Source organism: Narcine bancroftii, chromosome 14 (assembly GCF_036971445.1).
Source record: "Narcine bancroftii isolate sNarBan1 chromosome 14, sNarBan1.hap1, whole genome shotgun sequence".
NCBI classification, from domain to species: Eukaryota; Metazoa; Chordata; class Chondrichthyes; order Torpediniformes; family Narcinidae; genus Narcine; species Narcine bancroftii.
In genome coordinates, this window is record NC_091482.1 from 65,285,841 (window position 1) to 65,305,167 (window position 19,327).

The 19,327-nt window shown below is 45.4% G+C and overlaps 1 protein-coding gene across 5 annotated transcripts in view; it reads right to left on the reverse strand.

The window, feature by feature from the left end:
- itga11a (integrin, alpha 11a) overlaps positions 1-19,327 on the reverse strand; it is a 133,764-nt gene that overhangs the window by 88,780 nt on the left and 25,657 nt on the right. For all 5 annotated transcript variants that reach the window (XM_069910501.1, XM_069910503.1, XM_069910500.1 and 2 more), the window contains exons 3-4: positions 4,850-4,959; positions 200-291 (exon numbers count right to left, since the gene is read on the reverse strand). In XM_069910501.1, the coding sequence (XP_069766602.1) occupies positions 200-291; positions 4,850-4,959 (202 nt within the window). The remainder of the gene's footprint in view (positions 1-199; positions 292-4,849; positions 4,960-19,327) is intronic.

Here is a 19,327-nt window from a genome sequence, read left to right on the forward strand (position 1 = left end):
ATTGACCTGAGACTCAACACCTTCACAGTATCCACCCTGTGGATGCCCATTAGAATCTGATATATCTCAATGTTGTCAGGTCTCATGAACTCTGGGAGACAAGAACCCACTCTGCTCAATCTTTCCTCGTCAGTCAACCTCTGAATCCCCGAGTATCAATATAAATGTGCTTATAACGAAAAGAAGCAAACAGCCTTACCACAAAGGAGTGATCATGAGGGTTACTGGTTAAAGTCATCCCAAGTCGCATGTTATCTTTGTGTTCTGATACGTATGGGAGGGAGACTCTTCCTTGGGTGAACAAAAGATCAGGAGGTTAGACAAGAGTTAAACAGGAAGATCGACAGACTCTGTCTGTTACACAGGTGCTCCCCTACTTACAATGGTCTGTAATGCACGTCGAAAGAACCAAAGACTTGTTGATCCAAACCAAGGCTTTTATTAACTAAAAGACTGGAGCATATCACAAGTAGGTCGACCAGTCCAGAATGACCTGGTCTGGCTCGGAGCATCCCTTTAAGACCTGCCAGTAGGTGGTGCTACACTCTCAGCCAATCACAGTCATCCTACACGACCATCTGTACATATGTACATATACACATTGGTGATAGAATCTGTTCTATCACATAGTCCAACTTACAATCTTTCAGTTATGATGGTACAATAACGTGACTGTTGTTATTTACTTTCTTGTAATATGTTAATGTAACGTCATTGCAAATATTGTTGATATTTCCAATGAACAGTGATAATTCCTCTAAGGTGAATTCTTTGTAGTCTCCTTGGTCAATCTCTTCTTTTAGTTCAGTTGGAAAGCTCGCAGGGATTGATACAGGACTGTGGGAGAGAGCAGGGCTGTGGGAGCAGTGTGGGGACTGACACGGCTGTCGGGAGAGATGACACAGGGCTGTCAGGAGAGAGAGCAGGGCAGCGGGATCAGTGTGGGGTCTGACCCAGGGCTGTGCACAAAAGTGCTGGAGGACCTCAGCAGGTCACACAGCAGCTTTAGGAAGCAAGGGGTAACCAGTATTTCAGGGCTGAGCCTGTAAAACCTGAACCTGGGCAGTAGATCACTTTAAACCAAGATTCCTGGGCTCCAACTTTCTCTGCACTCTCTCAGTCCAGAGCTGTGGTCAGACAAATATTCTCACTCAAATATTAACTTAAACAACAGGTTAATTAGATTTTGAAATAATCCTTTTTAAATAAACTTTCTTTAGTGTTATTTGGCTGGAGATGCTGCAAGAAGTATGCTTTACTGTTTTCCAATAAAAAGAGATGTACCTTCTCAGGACAATGGGCATTGTGTTGAAAGTAGTTCAAAGGGGAATGGTTGCTGGAAATCTTGCCTGTGTAAAGCACAGTAGTGCCTTACCCTTGCTTTCTGTGGTACATGGACTTATTATAGACATCAAAATAAATAATCTTGTTAAAACTGTTATGAATAGGGAGGAAATATACTCCAGGTGACAAAAGAAGGGACTGGTTAGCTGGGCAGAAAAGTGACAAAAGAAATCCGCTTCAGAGAAGTGTGCGGCGATGCAGGTGTGAAGGGCGATCAAGGCGAGGACATGGGTAGAGACGATGATTAGGGGGACACAAAGAGTGCAGAGAAATACAGGCATCTTGGAATGTGCATCCACAGATCCCAGTGGCAATCAAGGGAGCTCAGCTTTATTGAATAAGGGCTCAGAATACAAGTACTGGAACAGTATGAAGTGTTAATTCGACCAGCACTGGCCGCAGCCCTGCTCTCCGTACTGCAGAACTAGAGAGGGTGCAGAGGAGAGGGGCCTGTGACTTGGCTGGGGTTGTTTTGTATCGGTAAAAAAATAGACATTAACCAGGATGAACACAAAGAATACTGCACCTCAGACTGCTCAGTAACTGGGGTCAGAGCTTAAATGAGTTATTGGAAGGATTAGACAGGAGTTGAGAAAACGTTTATTTTACTTATTGAGTGATCTGGATCTCATTCCCTGAAATATTAAATGGTGGAAACTCTCATGACATTTAGAAAAAGATCTGGAATCATGGATGGGATGGGCCTTGCTACAAATTTCAATGGATCTGTAACAGTGGTTCTCAACCTTTTTCTTTCCATTCACATAGCACCTTAAGTAACCCATTACTGACCACAGATCACTGATTGGTTAGTTAGGGATTACTTAAGGTGGTATGTGAGTGGGGAAAAAAAGGTTGAGAACCACTGGTCAACTCTTCCTTTGTGGAAGACTGCTCTTGTTCCCATGTTCAACTGGAAGCTAGGCAGGACATCAGACTTCCAGCTCCTCTGTAGTTTTGTGGCTCGGACAACAGCTACAACTTCTGAGGAGCACAGGCAAAGCATATGGAATGTAGAATATGAAAATCTGTAGTCACTGTGGTTGAAGTAAAAATACAAATGTTGGAGCAACTCAGCAGGTCAAACAGTGTCCTTTATATAGTACAGGTAAAAATACATAACTGACGTTTCGGGCTTGGAAAGATGGAAGGCATCTGAATAAAAGAGTTGGGGGAAGGTGTAGTCGCAAAGGCAGGAGGTGATAGGTGGAGAAGGGAGGGAGGGAATAGCAGCAAGCAAGGGAAGGAGGGATGGCTGGGTGAAAGGAGGGGGAAGGGGAAGGAGAGCTGATGGGGTAAGGGAAGGGGGGTGGAAGAGGAGAGCAGGTTAGCAGAAACCAGAAAAATGCCATTTGGCTGGAGATCGCCCAGACAAAAAATCAGGTGTGGTTGCTCCAATCCGCCGGTGGTCTTGGTGGCATAATACACAAGGCCACGGACAGACATGTGAGTGTGGGAGTGTGACACAGAACAGAAATAGTTGGCCACTGGGAGGTCTCTGTCACTGGTGCGGACCGAATGGAGGTCTCTCCAAAATGATCTCCCAATCTGCGCCCAGTCTCTAGTGTTGGTTCACATGAAAGGCCTGTTTTGGGCCCCAGACTGTGGTGTGGGGGCAAGTGTGGGGGCAAGTGTGGGGGCAAGTGTGGGGGCAAGTGTGGGGGCAAGTGTGGGGGCAAGTGTGGGGGCAAGTGTGGGGGCAAGTGTGGGGGCAAGTGTGGGGGCAAGTGTGGGGGCAAGTGTGGGGGCAAGTGTGGGGGCAAGTGTGGGGGCAAGTGTGGGGGCAAGTGTGGGGGCAAGTGTGGGGGCAAGTGTGGGGGCAAGTGTGGGGGCAAGTGTGGGGGCAAGTGTGGGGGCAAGTGTGGGGGCAAGTGTGGGGGCAAGTGTGGGGGCAAGTGTGGGGGCAAGTGTGGGGGCAAGTGTGGGGGCAAGTGTGGGGGCAAGTGTGGGGGCAAGTGTGGGGGCAAGTGTGGGGGCAAGTGTGGGGGCAAGTGTGGGGGCAAGTGTGGGGGCAAGTGTGGGGGCAAGTGTGGGGGCAAGTGTGGGGGCAAGTGTGGGGGCAAGTGTGGGGGCAAGTGTGGGGGCAAGTGTGGGGGCAAGTGTGGGGGCAAGTGTGGGGGCAAGTGTGGGGGCAAGTGTGGGGGCAAGTGTGGGGGCAAGTGTGGGGGCAAGTGTGGGGGCAAGTGTGGGGGCAAGTGTGGGGGCAAGTGTGGGGGCAAGTGTGGGGGCAAGTGTGGGGGCAAGTGTGGGGGCAAGTGTGGGGGCAAGTGTGGGGGCAAGTGTGGGGGCAAGTGTGGGGGCAAGTGTGGGGGCAAGTGTGGGGGCAAGTGTGGGGGCAAGTGTGGGGGCAAGTGTGGGGGCAAGTGTGGGGGCAAGTGTGGGGGCAAGTGTGGGGGCAAGTGTGGGGGCAAGTGTGGGGGCAAGTGTGGGGGCAAGTGTGGGGGCAAGTGTGGGGGCAAGTGTGGGGGCAAGTGTGGGGGCAAGTGTGGGGGCAAGTGTGGGGGCAAGTGTGGCCATAGGGGACTGATTGGGAGTGATGATTGCATGAGGGAATCATGGAGGGAGCAGGTCCCTATGAAATGTGGAGAGGGGAAGATGTGTCTGGTAGTGAGATCTTGTTGTAAGTGCCAAAAATTCCAGAGGGTAATGTTGTTTGTGAAGGCTGGTGGGGCAGTAGATGAGAACAAGGGGGATTCTGTGTTTGCTGCATTGGGGAGCAGAGGGTCCAGGGCAGATGAGCAGGAAATGGAGGAGGTGTGGGTGAGGGCTGAGTTGATGGTGGTGGAGGGGAAGCCATGTTTCTGGAAGAAGGCGGGCAATTTAGAAGATATGGGAGCAGCTGCGGCAGAGACGGAGAAATTGAGAGAATAGAATCCTTGTGGGGGTGGGGGGCAGGGTGTGAGGAAGTGTCGTCAAGGTAGTTGTGGGATTGAAGAAAGGGATGGGGGATCTTGAGGTGGATTAATACCCTGGATTTATACAGGGTCCCTGTGGGTAAATTCACATGGTAAGCAGTCTGGAGATTTAGACTAATCATCTCGTGTGGGAATTTAGGTCCCAGCCCAGTGGCTGTGGAATTTAAAATAAAATAAATAAATTCTGGGATTGAAAATCTGATTTTGTTAACACTGACTGAGAAAATATTGAATTGCAGTAAAAATCTACCAACTTTCGTGGAGGAAGTCTTACATCTTTCGAGTCGGGCTCTGTGTGTGTGTGTGTGTGTGTGTAAGCATGAAACATTTAGCAGTGTCATCGATTCTGAATTGTAGTTGAAAATAATCCTGCAGGGTACTCAGTTCAAGAATCCTTGCCTGTGTATAATTACAGGAGACTGTTGCAGCCATTGTCACTGAATTTCACGAAGAGTCTTGTATTTGTCTCTATAAATTGATGTCCAGTTTAGTAACTCAGAATCAGATGTTCTCTCTCTCAGTTTGATGTTCTCCACACACGTCAGCTCCCTTTGCCAACTGAATCAATGGTGTGATGACACATACGATACCTAGGTTCAGTTTCCCACATCCGTAGCTTGTTTGGTTTCTCACCGGACACCGATACACGTCGCCAGTCTGTTGCTTTCCTACGCCGGCCCAGGGTGCACCAACCAGAAGCCTGTTACAGAGCAGGAAGGACGTGGTGTCAATGACCAGATGTTAACCACAGCTGTACACCACACGTTGTTGACTCAATACTGTTCTGACAAAGGATCTACCACCTGAAATGCTAATCCTGCTTCTCTCCCCATGGATACTGCCTGAACTGGGGAGAGTTTCCTTTCCCCTGTCCACAGTCATTGTTTACATTCCACAGCAATCTTCCCTCATCTTATGTGCCTTGTCCCAACAAAGTTTCCTTTCATTCCTTCCTTCCTCACGCGACATGTGTCTCACCGCAATACCTCAAGTTAAATTCCAAATTCTTGCCACCCTCTTGGTACATTGTTTCTCTGAATTTTCTGTTTGATTTAATACCAATTTGATTTAATGGTGGATCCCTCTCCACTTGCCTGAACAATACGTGAAGCTCAACAGCTTGCTTGGCATCCCGCCTTCAACCGCCCACTCACCTGTCACACCCGAGCAGCAGACGGTACTGAGAGGACTGCCTCAACTCACTTTTTTGGCTGCACCTTCCAAACCCACCAGCGAGAAGTAAAGGGCAGCGCACTGACCATTTCTCTCCACGGATGCTGTCTGACCCATCGAGTCCCTCCAGCTTCTCGGTGTTTGCTCAAGATTCCAGCGCCTGCAGATTCTAGTGCCTCTACGATGATGCTGCTGTTGTTTGATGTTCTCTAAGAATAATATTTTTCTCCTTTAAATAGGAATCTGTGCAGCAGCTGAAGCCAGAAGACTGCTCTTGTTCCCATGTTCAACTGGAAGCTAGGCAGGACATCAGACTTCCAGCTCCTCTGTAGTTTTGTGGCTCGGACAACAGCTACAACTTCTGAGGAGCTGCTCTTGTTCCCATGTTCTCCATTTTAATGAGTATGAATGTGGGTGTGTTAATCATATGTAGAGGGCCAATTCCTCAGCTGACAATGGTTTCCTTCTTTTTGAGCAGATCTCATTGTAACATTTCAAATAAATTTAAATTTACACAAACGACACGGAAACAGGCCATTTCAGCCCACGAGTCTGTGCCGCCCAATTGACCAAAACCCCCAGAATGTTTCGAATGGTGGGAGAAAACCCACGCAGACACAGGGAGAATGTACAAACTTCTTACAAACAACGCAGGATTCAAATCCCCGACCGAATCGCTGGCGCTATAAAGGAGTTGCGCTAAACACCACGCCAACCACGCCGTCCCATGTTGAAAGGCATGGGTGGACTAGATGTAGAGAGGTTGTTTCCTCATGGTAGAGAGTCTAGAACATGAGGGCACAACTTCAGGTGGCCGCTTAGAACAGATTTCTTAAGTGAGAGGGAGGAAAATCCATGGAATTTGTTGCCACAGGCAGTGGTGGAGGCCAGGTCATTGGGTGCATTTAAGGCAGAGATTGATAGGTTCTTGATTAGCCAAGGCATTAAAGATTATGGGGAGATGATCGGGCAGTGGGGCTGAATGGAGAAATGGATCAGATCATGATTAAATGATGGGGCAGATTTGATGCTCATTATCCCAATGCAATTTCTGAGCAGAATTACACTGAAGAATTAGGGAAAGCTATGGGAAAGGAGCACGAAAGTGGTGATGAGTCCAGAGACATAACAGTCGTCATCACATAGAATGGCAAGACAGGCTTCAGCAGTGAGTGATTTTTATCTTGCTCCTGTTAGGATTTCACCATCACCCCCAATCTCCCAGAAGGGTATTTCTGGGCTAGGAGCAGCTTAAACTCCAGAGCTTACGAGTTCTGTTGCCGAAACAAATGTTGGAGGGATACAATAAGGCTTGAGGGAGAGAGAGAGGGCCACATTGGAAGAAGAGCAGATATCTGAGGATTGCAGGTCTGGTGTAGTTGTGGATTCAGGACACGTTGATGCGAATCTTAAAGTTAAACATTACACGACTAACAGCCGGTGAGGACCAGAAAATCCCTGAAGAGAACACGCCATTTGAATTGAAGGGATTCTCTTTTAATAATTCCATGGACTGGTTATTTTGGATCATACTGTAGAATTGTGGCTCTGCTACTGTTAAGAAAGCTTGGCTTCCAATTCCAATTGCAACTGGGAATAATTATTGTTGGGAGCAACATCCTCACTTTCTTAGGATTCCAAAGCTTCTAGTCAACAAAGATATAATGATTGACAATTGTGGAGCTTTGAGGGAGTGAAGTCCAAACTGGGCCTCGCCAACAATCCAGTCAAATTAACACTGATCCAGGTTCCAGTTCTACCACGGCTTATCTGATCGTTGGATTCCTACCTTCAACAAGAACGAGAGAAGGGGAATTCTGCCTTTTGTAATTGGGAGCAATTAGAACTGTAGCTACCCACACTTTCCCTAAGTTCAGATAGATACAAGTCCTTGGTGCAAAACATGCCGACACACAACTAGACATAACACATATGCAAACAAACAATACATATACAGCCATTCCCCCACATACGTCCGAGTTCTGTTCTGACCAACTGGTCAGATCTTGAAATGGACGTTAGTCGGATGTTGAAGTTGAAGGCGCATCTTGGCGCCTCACAGTTTGGCGGGCAGCAACCTCCTTTGAAGAAGACCGCAGATCCCACCTCACTGACAAAAGGCAAAGGAGGAAAAACCCAACACCCAACCCCAACCAACCAATTTTCCCCTGCAACCTCTGCAACCGTGTCTGCCTGTCCCGCATCGGACTTGCCAGCCACCAACGAGCCTGCAGCTGACGTGGACATTACCCCCTCCATAAATCTTCGTCCGCGAAGCCAAGCCAAAGAAAGAAGAATACCTGTAGAGCATTCTTTTATCCAACTCAATATATAAATAGACTTGTACTTGGCTGTGGGTCGTCACAGTCTTCATCTCTGTGGGTTGAGGGGCAGGGGGTTGTGGGGGGGAATGACACATTTGAAGGATGTTCACAATGCCGGGAGATCATCTGACGGTCACTATCGTATGCACGTAGCCATTAGCACTGCTGGACCAAGCATAATTTTTATATTGACATTTTTTTCTTTGTTTTTAAAAAATTTATACAAGGCTCTAAATAAATATTGTTTGTGAATATGAGAGTCTCGGATGGTCAGTGTGAGCAGTTCTTTTGGTCGTTCAGCATTCTCACCGCCTGTGGGAAGAAGCTATTTCTCAACCTGGTGGCGCTGGCTCTGATCCTCCTGTATCCCTTCCCTGAATGGAGCAGGGTGGAAGGGGTCCTCAATGATTTTGTGCACCCTCTTCAGACAACGACTTACTGTGAGAAAATGGGACCAAGTGCAGATGGGCAACAAGGTTGGAAGGGGGACAATGGGCCGAAGGCCAGTTTCTCTGCTGTACAACTCTGTGACTCAAGAGAGGTCTCCTCAAACGCACGGCCAGGCTGAACAGCATTTCCATCCTGAACTTTGAACTGTGGGAAGAAAGCTTGGTTTTGGTTTTGACCAGTCGCATGGAGCAACTGTGAGGTTCTCGGATGCCCGCTGAGTTCCCTAACTGACATTCGGTTACTCCCACATCTCAAAGCCAATTACCAGAAGGCGAGCAAGGAAGGAATACTAACAGTTGCTTCGTGCCAGTGACTGACAGCAGATACCTCACTCTTTCTAGACCATGTCGTGCTGGCACTTTAAGAGATAAAATATGGCTATGTAACAAGGAACAAATGTGTTCTTTTACTGTTATCACAGCTCATTGATTATGTCAGTGCTGCTCTTTGGCAGTGGATTCTTTTACATCACGGCAACTGAATTAAGGACAGTTTACTGACAGTTCCATAACTTCACGCACACTTTGTGGCATCTCACAAGCAGCTGTCTGGGAATGTACTGCTGCTTTGAAGACTGTGTGTTGCTATCCAACATCTAGACACGCATTTCCCTCTCCTCCCCTCTCTGCCTTCCACTGGGAACGCTCCTCTCCACGACTCCTTTGACTACTCCTCCCTCCCCTTGGCACCTACCCCTGTGACCGTAGGAGATGCACCACGTGCCCACACCTCCTTCCTCGTCACCATTTGGAGCCCCAAACAGTCTTTCCAAGTGAAACAACATTTCACTTGTGAATCTGCAGGGGTCATTTTCTGCTCCTGTTGTGGTCTCCTTCACATCAGAGAGGCTGAGCGCAAACTGGGAGATCACTTTGTTGAGCACCTCCGCTCTGCCCGCCTCAGTCGCATGGATCTCCCAGCGGCCACCCATTTCAATTCCCTGTCCTTGCTAACGGGGTCTCATGCAGAGCCAGACTGAGACCAGCTCCAAATTGGAGGATCAACATCTCTCTTCCAACTGGGAATCTGCCTTTCAGATAGGATTAATATTGACTTCTCCAGTTTCTGTTAAATCCCCCCTTCTTCCCCCTGTTGCCTTTCCCTCTGCTCTCTCTCTCTCCTTCCCTTTTTTCTCTGTCTTCTTTCAAAATCAATTCTCCCCTCTTATCCAATTAACACCTTTTTTTGGTCTGGACTCCTCCCCGTCCCATTCTTCAGTCTTTATTCTGACACCTTCCTGGTCTTTGAAGAGTTCAAACCTGAAACGTCAGTAATATATCTTTACCCCTTATGGATCCTGCACGATTGGCTGAGTTTCTGTGTGTGTTTTACTACAATCACAGCATCTGCAGACTTGCATGTTTCACCTCCTGAGTAGTTCCAAAGTTTGACCAGATCAACAAGTTTGTTAAATTAAGTTTTTAATTTCTCTGGTCATCATCCAGGGGACCTTTCTGGGCGGGATTGCCAACGCTTCAACTTCCCCCACTTCTCCTCGCGCGTCTGCTACACACATGCTGTCCAGGGATGGAACAACACATTCAGGGATGCCTGGATCCAGGATGACATGGGTTTCATCCGCTTGTCTCTGCTGGATTCCAGATCCTGTGTGTGAAGGGTCAGTATCCAGTTCATATGTGGATCCCATCCATTTTGAACAGGGATTTGGGCTGTGTCATTAGTGAAAGAGTTCCTGAATCTCCGTGTATCACATTGATGGGTCTACACAGCAGTTGGCATGAAACAAGCTTAGAGCAGAGCATCTGCTCAGTTCCGCCAACCACTCATGCCTTATCCAACCATGAAACACTCCTGTCCTTAAACTAAACTAGGGAACATTTTTTGTTAAAATAACGGGCATACTGCTGCAGTTAAGTGCATTATTTACACACAAACTGTACCACTTGGATTTCCACCCCTCCCTGTATCATGGCTGGTTCAGATTTTATGAACATTACTAGTGGAAATCCTTTGATAAAGCTCTTGTTACTGTTTTCACATGCAAGTATAAGCAGAAAATCTTTGCAAGTGAATAGAAAGGTGCCATTCATCGAACCTAACATCTCTCTGCGCTTGAGACTTCTTTACTGGGAATTCAAGTTAGGGTCTTAATGGAATTTAGCAGCAATTAAAAGGTGAGTGGAATCTACTTTTGATATTCAAGGGTAGGGGTTGAAGTAAAATTTGTTCACACATGCACATTGTGAGAGGAAAATTGGAGTAGTCATTTCAGCAAGGTGCTTCGGGTTTAAACTGGAGAGCTGTAGACTCGGAGACCTGGGTATTACCGGTCTATATCTGTGCTCTCTTGAAAACGGGTCCTGACTGAAACATTGACTCTCCATTTCTTTCTGTAGCTGAATGCTATGTTTACTACCTTCTGCAGCATTCGGTGTTCCTGAACACTCGAATTTGAGTTGGAGGAGTATTGAGTAAGTGCAATTTCTGACTCGCATTTAATATATGCCTCGTTTGCCCAGAGGATTTAGAGTCAAAGAGAAATACAGCATGAAAACAGGCCCTTTGCCCCACTGAGACTAAACTGGCCCATTTTTACACTACAGGCAGTTCCCAGGTACGAATTCCCAAGTCTGTCTTTAAGTCAAATATGTAGGTAAGTCAGAACTTAAATATCACCAGCACTTCATTTGGAGGGATGGTTACCATGGTAAATAAGAGAAAAAAATTAAACCTAATACAAAGTTACACTCTCAACACAGTGTTAACGATAACATGATTCAAGCAACGGCGGTCTCCTTCCTTGAGCCAATGAAGTGCCGAAGCCACGCATAGTCCGTTTGTAAGTACAAGTTGACCGTAGGTCGGACGTTCTTAAGCCAGAGACTTGCTGTAGTCCTTCCCCGACACATTTAATTATCCCATCATCTCCTCCCAGATTCCACACTAGGGGAAACTTGCAGTCACCAAATTACCCACGGACTGACACATCTTTGAGAGACATGGGAGGATATCCAAGCGATCACAGGGAGGATGTGCAAACTCCACACAGACAGCGCCAGAGGTCAGGATTGAACATGTATCCCTGGTGCTCTGAAGCTCTTTGACTGCACCACCCTACTGCCACCAAGCAGTTACAGTAACCACAGTAATGCAGGAAGGCATCGAGCAATAGTGACTGCACATTTCAAATAAGAATATTAAGGAAACTACTCTCCAGTTCCTCCCTGCTAATGCACATAAATGGAGAGATTTGTGGGGGTAGCAGAAAAACCCCTCATTGGTGAAGCTTTCTGACCTTTTCTGGGTGAACGAAGAACCTCTAAATAAATGGGTTTCTCTATCACCTCAGCTTTTTTTTCTTCTACCCTCCCACCTGCGTTCATCTGTTCATCTATGCTTTTCTCCCTTCGCTTCCCGCCTACCCCACCTTTTTATCCAGGTGTCGGCCTGATTTTTGGTACCACTGAGGAAGGGCTCAGGCCCGAAACATCAACTGCTTTCAAGTTGTGATGGCTGCTTCATGGACCTGCTGAGTTTCCTCAGCAAATAGGTTTCTTTTCTCTATTCTTGTCCCTTGTTAAAATAATCCAGTCACTCTGCTTTTATGAGAAAGGCCTGTGGAGGCTGTTTATATAAGCACTGATGACCTCCTCTTTCTTTTGGGATCCAAACTAAATTTATACATACACATTGCAAGCATTATTTGACTTTCCCAGAAGTGGTTGCAATGTGGTTTTCATCTGTCTGGTTCACAATGGATTGTCTACAAAGCAGAGGGCGCCTTTCGAAGCTGAACACTAAATCCCCACATGCACTGTCTCCCATCAATCGGGAAGATATTAACTGAGGCCATGTCCAGACCTACATTAAAAGCCTCAGGCAACAATGCTGAATTTCGTTGCTCTTTGAGGGACCTGGCTGTGCAAACTAGCGCCCAGCTTTCCACATTGCAACAATGACTATCTTTCAATTTAAATAAAAGGGTACTCCAGTTTCCTCCCAATTCCAAAACCAGCAAACCCGGGTTTGAATCCCTGGCTGTCGGTAAGGAGTTCTGTGACCACTTGGGTTTCCTCTGTTGTTCCAAAGATGGACATGTTAGTAGGTTAATTGGGTGTATTTAGGCAGCATGGGATTTGTGGGCCTTCTTCTGCACTGTGTACTTAAAAAGAGAAATTTAAAAACATTGGTGTAAGTGGGAGGTCCGGGCTCCTGGGCCAGAAGGGCCTGTTACTGTGCTGTCCCAAATTTAATTTTAGAATGATCAGCTGCAATACCCTAAGGTCAGGAACAAATTGCAGAAGTTGGACCACTCCTGTTTTTCCTGCATGCACAACTGTTGTGTGTTACTGCTTGGACTACACCACAGTTACACCAGACTGGACGAACCCAAGATCCCACAGCCTTTGCCACACAAGATTTGTTAGAATTGGAAATAAAAGAAGAAAGAGAGACACAGCGGGTCACGCAGCATCCGTGGAGAGGAATTGCCAGTCAACGTTTCGGGTCTCCTGGAGACCCATTGGATTCCTTCCTGCACCATTTGCACTGTGCTTTTGTTAGGAGTGTGTTCAAACTTGGTGCGACTTGAGAGTGGTCAGGGTCAGAGAGGCTGCAGTAAAAACACACTGAAATGCTGAAGGAACTCAGCCAGTCTTGCAGCATCCATAGGAGGTAAAGATATATTGCAGACATTTCTTTGCCAATTTCTTGAAGAAGGGGTCATGCCCGAAATGTCGGTAATATATCTTTACCTCCTATGGACAGAGACCGGCTGAGTTCCTCCAGTGTTTCAATGGCCTTTTACTATAATCACAGTGTCTGCAGACTTTTGCATTTCACTCAGAGAGGCTGTAAACTTTAATAGGGTTGCAAGAAAACACATGAATTGAGAAAGAAATGAAATATTTTTAAAAAAACAGTGTAGTGTTGTGGTCAGCAGAATGCTGTTACAGAGCCAGTGATCAGAACCAGGGTTTGAATCCCACGCTGTGTGTAAAAAGTTTTTATGTTCTCCCCATGGGTTTCGTCAGGTGCTTCAGTTTCCTCCGAACATTCAAAACACACCGGGGGTTGTAGGTCAATTGGGAGTAATTAGCGGCTTGGGCTTGTGGGCTGAAAGGGCCTGCTACCATGGTACATGTCTAAAACAAAGCCCTGGGTATGCAATGAGGCGAGAAGGAGAAGCAGTCACTTGTGTAGAGGAAGAGTCTGCACCGCTATCCAAGACCCTGGAATGAAATGAGAGCTGGGTGCAGTGAAGGAGAGATGCAATGGCTCTCAGTGGAAATATTTGACAGGTAGCCTCCTTGTGCATGTTCATTCAAATCCTGCAACTCATTGGCATTTTTTTCCCCCAGTTGATAAAGAATGGGGCCTGGATACTCGACAGTGGGGGAATCAGAGCTGAACCTGGTGCACTGTCCACAGGGGGTGACAGAGTTCCACGGGAGTCCTCACAGATTGGCCCAGCTAAATTGAGCATAAAATCTTGGGCCTTTTAGTCAATGCACAAGAGAATGTGCAATGCTTGAAGCCCCAGGGACACACCAGGGCATTATTTTGGTTAGCTGCTATCCTTCCTTAAGAGGTTGAAATTAAGCTCACCTGATTGTATTCAGTCAGAATTTTAATTTTATTTCCATCAACCATTGCAAACTTCTTTGAACAAAGTTCCCGTTTTGAAGATAAATTACATTTTTCCATCCCGTTCCTAATGGCTACAGGCAATTTGGAAGATAGCTGGAATGGGCCTTTGCTAATCAAGGCTGGATTACAGCTTCTGTCAGTGACCTGAGTTTTGTTTAGATTAAGAACAGCAAAAGGCAACAAAAGCCTTTTATTTAAAAAAGCTAAATTTCCTAACTGGAAATTCTCACGCAAGTGAAGAAGAAAAAAAAACAAATTACATCTTGAATAAGTAGCTAAATTGCACTGCATCCACATCGTTAGTGTCATGGCAGGGATCTCAGCTCTATTATGGAGATGCAGTCAGGTTTAAATGCATTAATCTCATGACAATTGTCAGTCTGTCCTTGAAACAGTAACAAGTCTGGTCAACCCATGCCTCTGCTTGACGCTCGTCAGCGGTCTCCAACACCGCACATTGGGTTAAAGACTCAGGAGGCAAGGTTTGAACGGTTGACTCATTTCACTAATCATCGCCTCCACTGATGAATGTCTGTTGAGGAATCCACACATTGGTTTTCAGGTTTTTTTTGGCTAAGTGCTCCTCAGTTAAAAAAGGTTCTCTATTTTTTAATGGTATTTGACCAAGAGTATTTTGAAGGGCTTGAGAACAAATCACTTCATTTCCTGCAGAGCATCAAACGTTACAGGTTCAGGGACCCTCAGCCAGAGGCTGTACCATCAAGAGGGAGGTTCAGGAGTCTAAAGACAGTCTCAATATTACAGAAACAGCTTCTTCCCCTCTGCCATCAGCTTTCTGAAAGGACGATGAACCTCTGGACACCACCTCACTCTTTCCCTTTTTTGCACTAGTTACAGTAAAAGTATACAGAATTCAAGCAACTGGCAGATTCAAACAACCGGCAAAAAAATAACTGAGGAAAATAAATAAGAATAAAATAATAGGTAGAAAATTATGCAAGTTTAAAATTGTAAAAGTAAATGTTCTTTGAAGTAAAACAAATCTTTGGTGAAGATGGGAGCAAATATTCAGCCAGCGGGGTGGCTTTGGTCAGGCTTTGCTCTTAGCAGCTGTTTGAATAAAGTTGTGTGAAACAGCAATGGTGTCGCCCAGGATGAAGAGCTGGTTGATGTTGCTCGCTGTTGGGGGTAACTCTTTTGAAGTTTCTCCTTATCCCTGCTCAGTAAGAGCTTTATCTGTAAACTTGAGGGAGGAGGGAGTTAATTATCTATAATGTTACTGTTCTTACTCCGGATGGCTCGGTGGAGGGGGAGGAACCTGCAGATACAAAGGCGGTTAAATGCTTTCAAAGAATGAAAATAAATTTCCAGTTAGGAAATTTAATGTGTATATATTTATGCAAGTGAAGTTTGTTCAGTGCAAGTACAATCTAGTATTTCTGTCTTTTAAACTTTATTCTTAATGCAGCTGTATTAGTTAGGCCAGTGGTTCTCAACCTTTTTCTTTCCACTCACATACCACTTAAGTATTCCCTATCCCACAAGAGCTTGTGATTAGTAAGGTGGTATGTGAGTGGGAAGGGATGGTTGAGAATCATTGCTCTAGACCCAATATTTTGCTTGAGAAAAATTGTTATTGGCCCATTTCTTTTGGATCTATGAAACTGCACATATCGTGTCAATTAGGTACGATTAAAACAGAGGTTCTCAACCTTCCCTTCCCACCCACATACCACCTTAAGCAATCCCTTACTAATCACAGAGCACCTATGGCATAGGGAATACTTAAAGTGGTATGTGAGTGGAAAAAGGTTGAGAACCACTGAGTTAGGCATTGTACAAGTAAATCTCAAGCAACCAGAAAATACACTTACCTGGCATCAACCAATCCCCATAGGTGCAGGATAGCAAGAGGTTTTACTGTATTAAGGCTTGTATTTACAGAATTGTAATTTTTAGTAATTTTGCCACCATGTTCTGCACAATATTGCTGCTGCAAAATAACAAAATTTGTGGTGAGTTTATGACAATAAACCTGATCCTGACTCTGATTCAGAGGGTTTACCTTGAGCTTCAAACCTTGGCTGATATTCCAGTGTAGTACTGAGGGCATGTTACACTGTTTTCTGAATGATCTCTGCCGACTCAGCTGGATCAAGAAACATTTGAAGGAGGTTTCCCAGTGCCCAAGCCAAGACTTCTTCTCCCTCAAATAACTCCTGCAGAACAGATCGTGCGGCAAAAGCTTTCATAGATTTATCACTACGGCCACGAGCGACATTTGTTTGTATCAATTCAGAGGAAAAATTCAGGAAGCTGTTTGTGAAGTTCTTTGGGACTAGGGTTCCCAGTTCTCAAGCAATGCCCTGTGGACTCCAGGAATTAAAGACCAATTTCCTAGAAATGCAAGACACCAGCAGGTGTTTAAATAAAGTGGTCTTTTTTTTCTCCTCATGAACCTGTTTGTTGGATGGAAAATATTTGATAATAGAAAAGTACAGAATTTTACGAGTCGAGTTAGGAAAGGCCAGTTGGTTTTCTGATTAGAGGGGGAATACGGGGATCAGTGAGAATGGATGTGCATTGATGGGAAATGATTCAAGGTTCACGTGACAGCATTTCCAGGAAACAGTCAAACTGAATGTCCCCAAATGTGATAAAAGGCCACTGAAACGCATTTCCCACCATCGGCTCTTGGTTGTAACCGTTCCAAACATGGATCCAGTACAAACACTCATCTTGTGTCATGGTGAAGTGCTTCCTGTTCTCCATTGACACAGGGCCTGCTGGAGTTCGACCATAAAGAGGGTCGACCTGATATTAAACAAGCAACACTTACACTCAAGGAGATACAAGCTCTGCTTTTGGCCTGCTGGTGGTTTGTCTTCTTAATCAAAGACAGGTGTTGCTGAAGTCCACAGCAAATAGAAACCCTAGGACAGCCATTCTCAATCTTTTTTTTGGCTATGCCTCCCTTTGGACTTTGCTCAAAGTTTATGGACCCCCTTCCTTGTGAAGTAGTCAAGTTTAGTTGGTGTCTTCCATACTCTTCTCTACATAAGAAACCTATGACTACATAAAAACAAAATATTTTAGGATTTCAGTCCTCGACCCACCTTAAATGTGTTGTGGTCCGGGGAATGGTTGGGGGGGGGCTCTGGCCCCCCATTGGGAATGGCTGCTCTACAACACCACTGCTCTTCTTGTTTTCCATATCCTGAGTGGAGCAGTAATAAGACTTTCCTGCTATTATTGGGCGATTTCAGGCACATTGAAGTACTCATTATAACACCGAGAACACTTGGCGAGGAGTTTAGAATTCCAGGTGGAGAGTGGCTACAAATGGACTGTGGGCTGCAGATTAATGGGTTGGAAAAGCTGACCAAGATCCAAATCAATTCAGTGGAACAGTAATGCAGAAATGGATAGAGAGGAGCTCTATCCTTGGGATAAATGTGTGGGTCAGGGTCTGGCAGATAGAGTAGTGTTGGAAGGAAAAATGGCAACGATTGCAGCCTGCTGCCGTGCAGAAAGACTTGGGAGTTCTTGTGCACGAATCGCAAAAGGTTGGTTTGCTGGTGCAACAGATGATCAAGGAGGCAAATGGAATATTGGCCTTCATTGCTAGAAGGATTGAATTTAGGTGCAGGGAGGTTATGTTGCAACTGGTCAAGGTACTGGTGAGGCCGCATCTGGAGAATTGCATGCAGTTCTGGTCTACTTACTTGCGGAATGACTTTGGAGGTGGTGAAAAAGAGGTATACCAGATTGATTCCAGAGATGAGGGGGTTGGCCTATGAGGAGAGATCGAGTCATCTGGGAAGTACTCACTAGAATTTAGAAGAATGAGAGGGAATCTTATAGAAACATATAGAACTATAAAAGGCATAGATAAGAAAGAGGTAGATAGAGGTTTCTATTACTGGGGGAAGCTACAACTAAGGACATAGCCTCACAATCCAGGGTAGTAGATTTAGGATGGAGATGAGGAAGAACTGCTTTTCCCAGAGGGTGGTGAATCTATGGAATTCTCTGAACATGGAAGCTGTTAAGGCTGCCTCAGTAAATATATTTAAGACATAATTGCATATATTTTTACATAGTAGGGGAATTAAGGGAAATGGGGAAAAGCCCATCATCAGATCAGCCATGATCTCATTGAATGGAGGAGTAGGGTCGATGAGGTGAATGACCTGCTCCAGCTCCTATTTCTTATTTTCTTAAGAGGACTTGCAATTCTTCAGCATGACTCACTTCCATTTCAGGATGTTCCAAAGCACTCTGCAGCAATAAAGGGCTTCTGTAGCATGGTCATAATTGCAATGTAAAAAGAACAATAACAGTTCAAAGAAGCAGACAGGATGTAAAATGGAAATGGCCTGGAGGCCTTCCTTTGCAATGGTCAAGAAGATAATAATGTTATTTTCTGACCTAAGAAGTGATCCTATGGATCACAGCCTTCCTTAAATCAAAACAAAAAGTCGCATCAGGAAGTACAGTATATGAAATTGAGATCAGCCCAGATCAACATTTATTCCCTGCAACAATATTATTAAAATAGATTGTCTGGCTATATTGCTGTCTGTGTGAACATACTGTGCATAAACTGTGTGGTGAATTTCCTACATTGTGAAGTGATCACCCTTCCAAGTACTTCAGATTGAACTGATCCTGAAGAAATTCATTCCTCTATTCAGAATCAGAATGGAGTGAAGTCTGGTGCACATGATGTCGCTGACCGAGTTAACAACCCACTGAGATTTTCTCCATGCCAGGCAGTAATGCAACCGGCCAGGATGCTCTCTGTAGACGTTTTTGAGAGTCTTCGGTGATGTACCAAGTCTCCTCAAACTCCTCACCAAGAATAGCAGCTGACGAGTCTTCTTTGTGACTGGATCAACATGGAGGCTTCAGGACAGATCCTCGGAGACACCCAGGAACTTGAAATTCTTGACCCTCTATGCTGCTGAGCTCCCATCATCAATTTAATTTCTTACTCTCAGGTTTCTCAATCTTGACTATTCTAAATGATGCATTTTATCTGGGGTAACCTTTTGTTTCTAACCACAGGCCGCGCAAACCTGTCTTTTTCGCATTTTCTGGAGTTGTAAATTGGACAATTTGTATTGGTCGTGCTCCTAACAAAAGAGGGAGAATTATTCAGAAATGGCCAGACTTAATCTTTGAGGTAGTTGTTTCTGAGAGGCACTGGGAGACCCTAGCAGATATGCGAGGGGGAATTTAATCTGTTGGAACCAACTCAGAAGAATGGGGACATTTCAAAACGTCTCCTCACATTTGATATCAAAGTGGGAGTGATTCCAAGTTCTTTTCACTGGCTGAAGAGGAATCTATGTTGATTGAGTCTGCGGCTTTCACTTTAAGGAAGAACTGGCCCACCGGATAGCTGAGGAAATATTTCACGACTTTGAGTTCAGGCTCAGAATGGCAGATGTTCTATTTGTCTTGTTGGCCAGGTTGCCGATTCACGAAGACTCCTTTTGACGATGTATTGCACAGATGTTCATCAGTGGCTTGGGAATGGCTCTG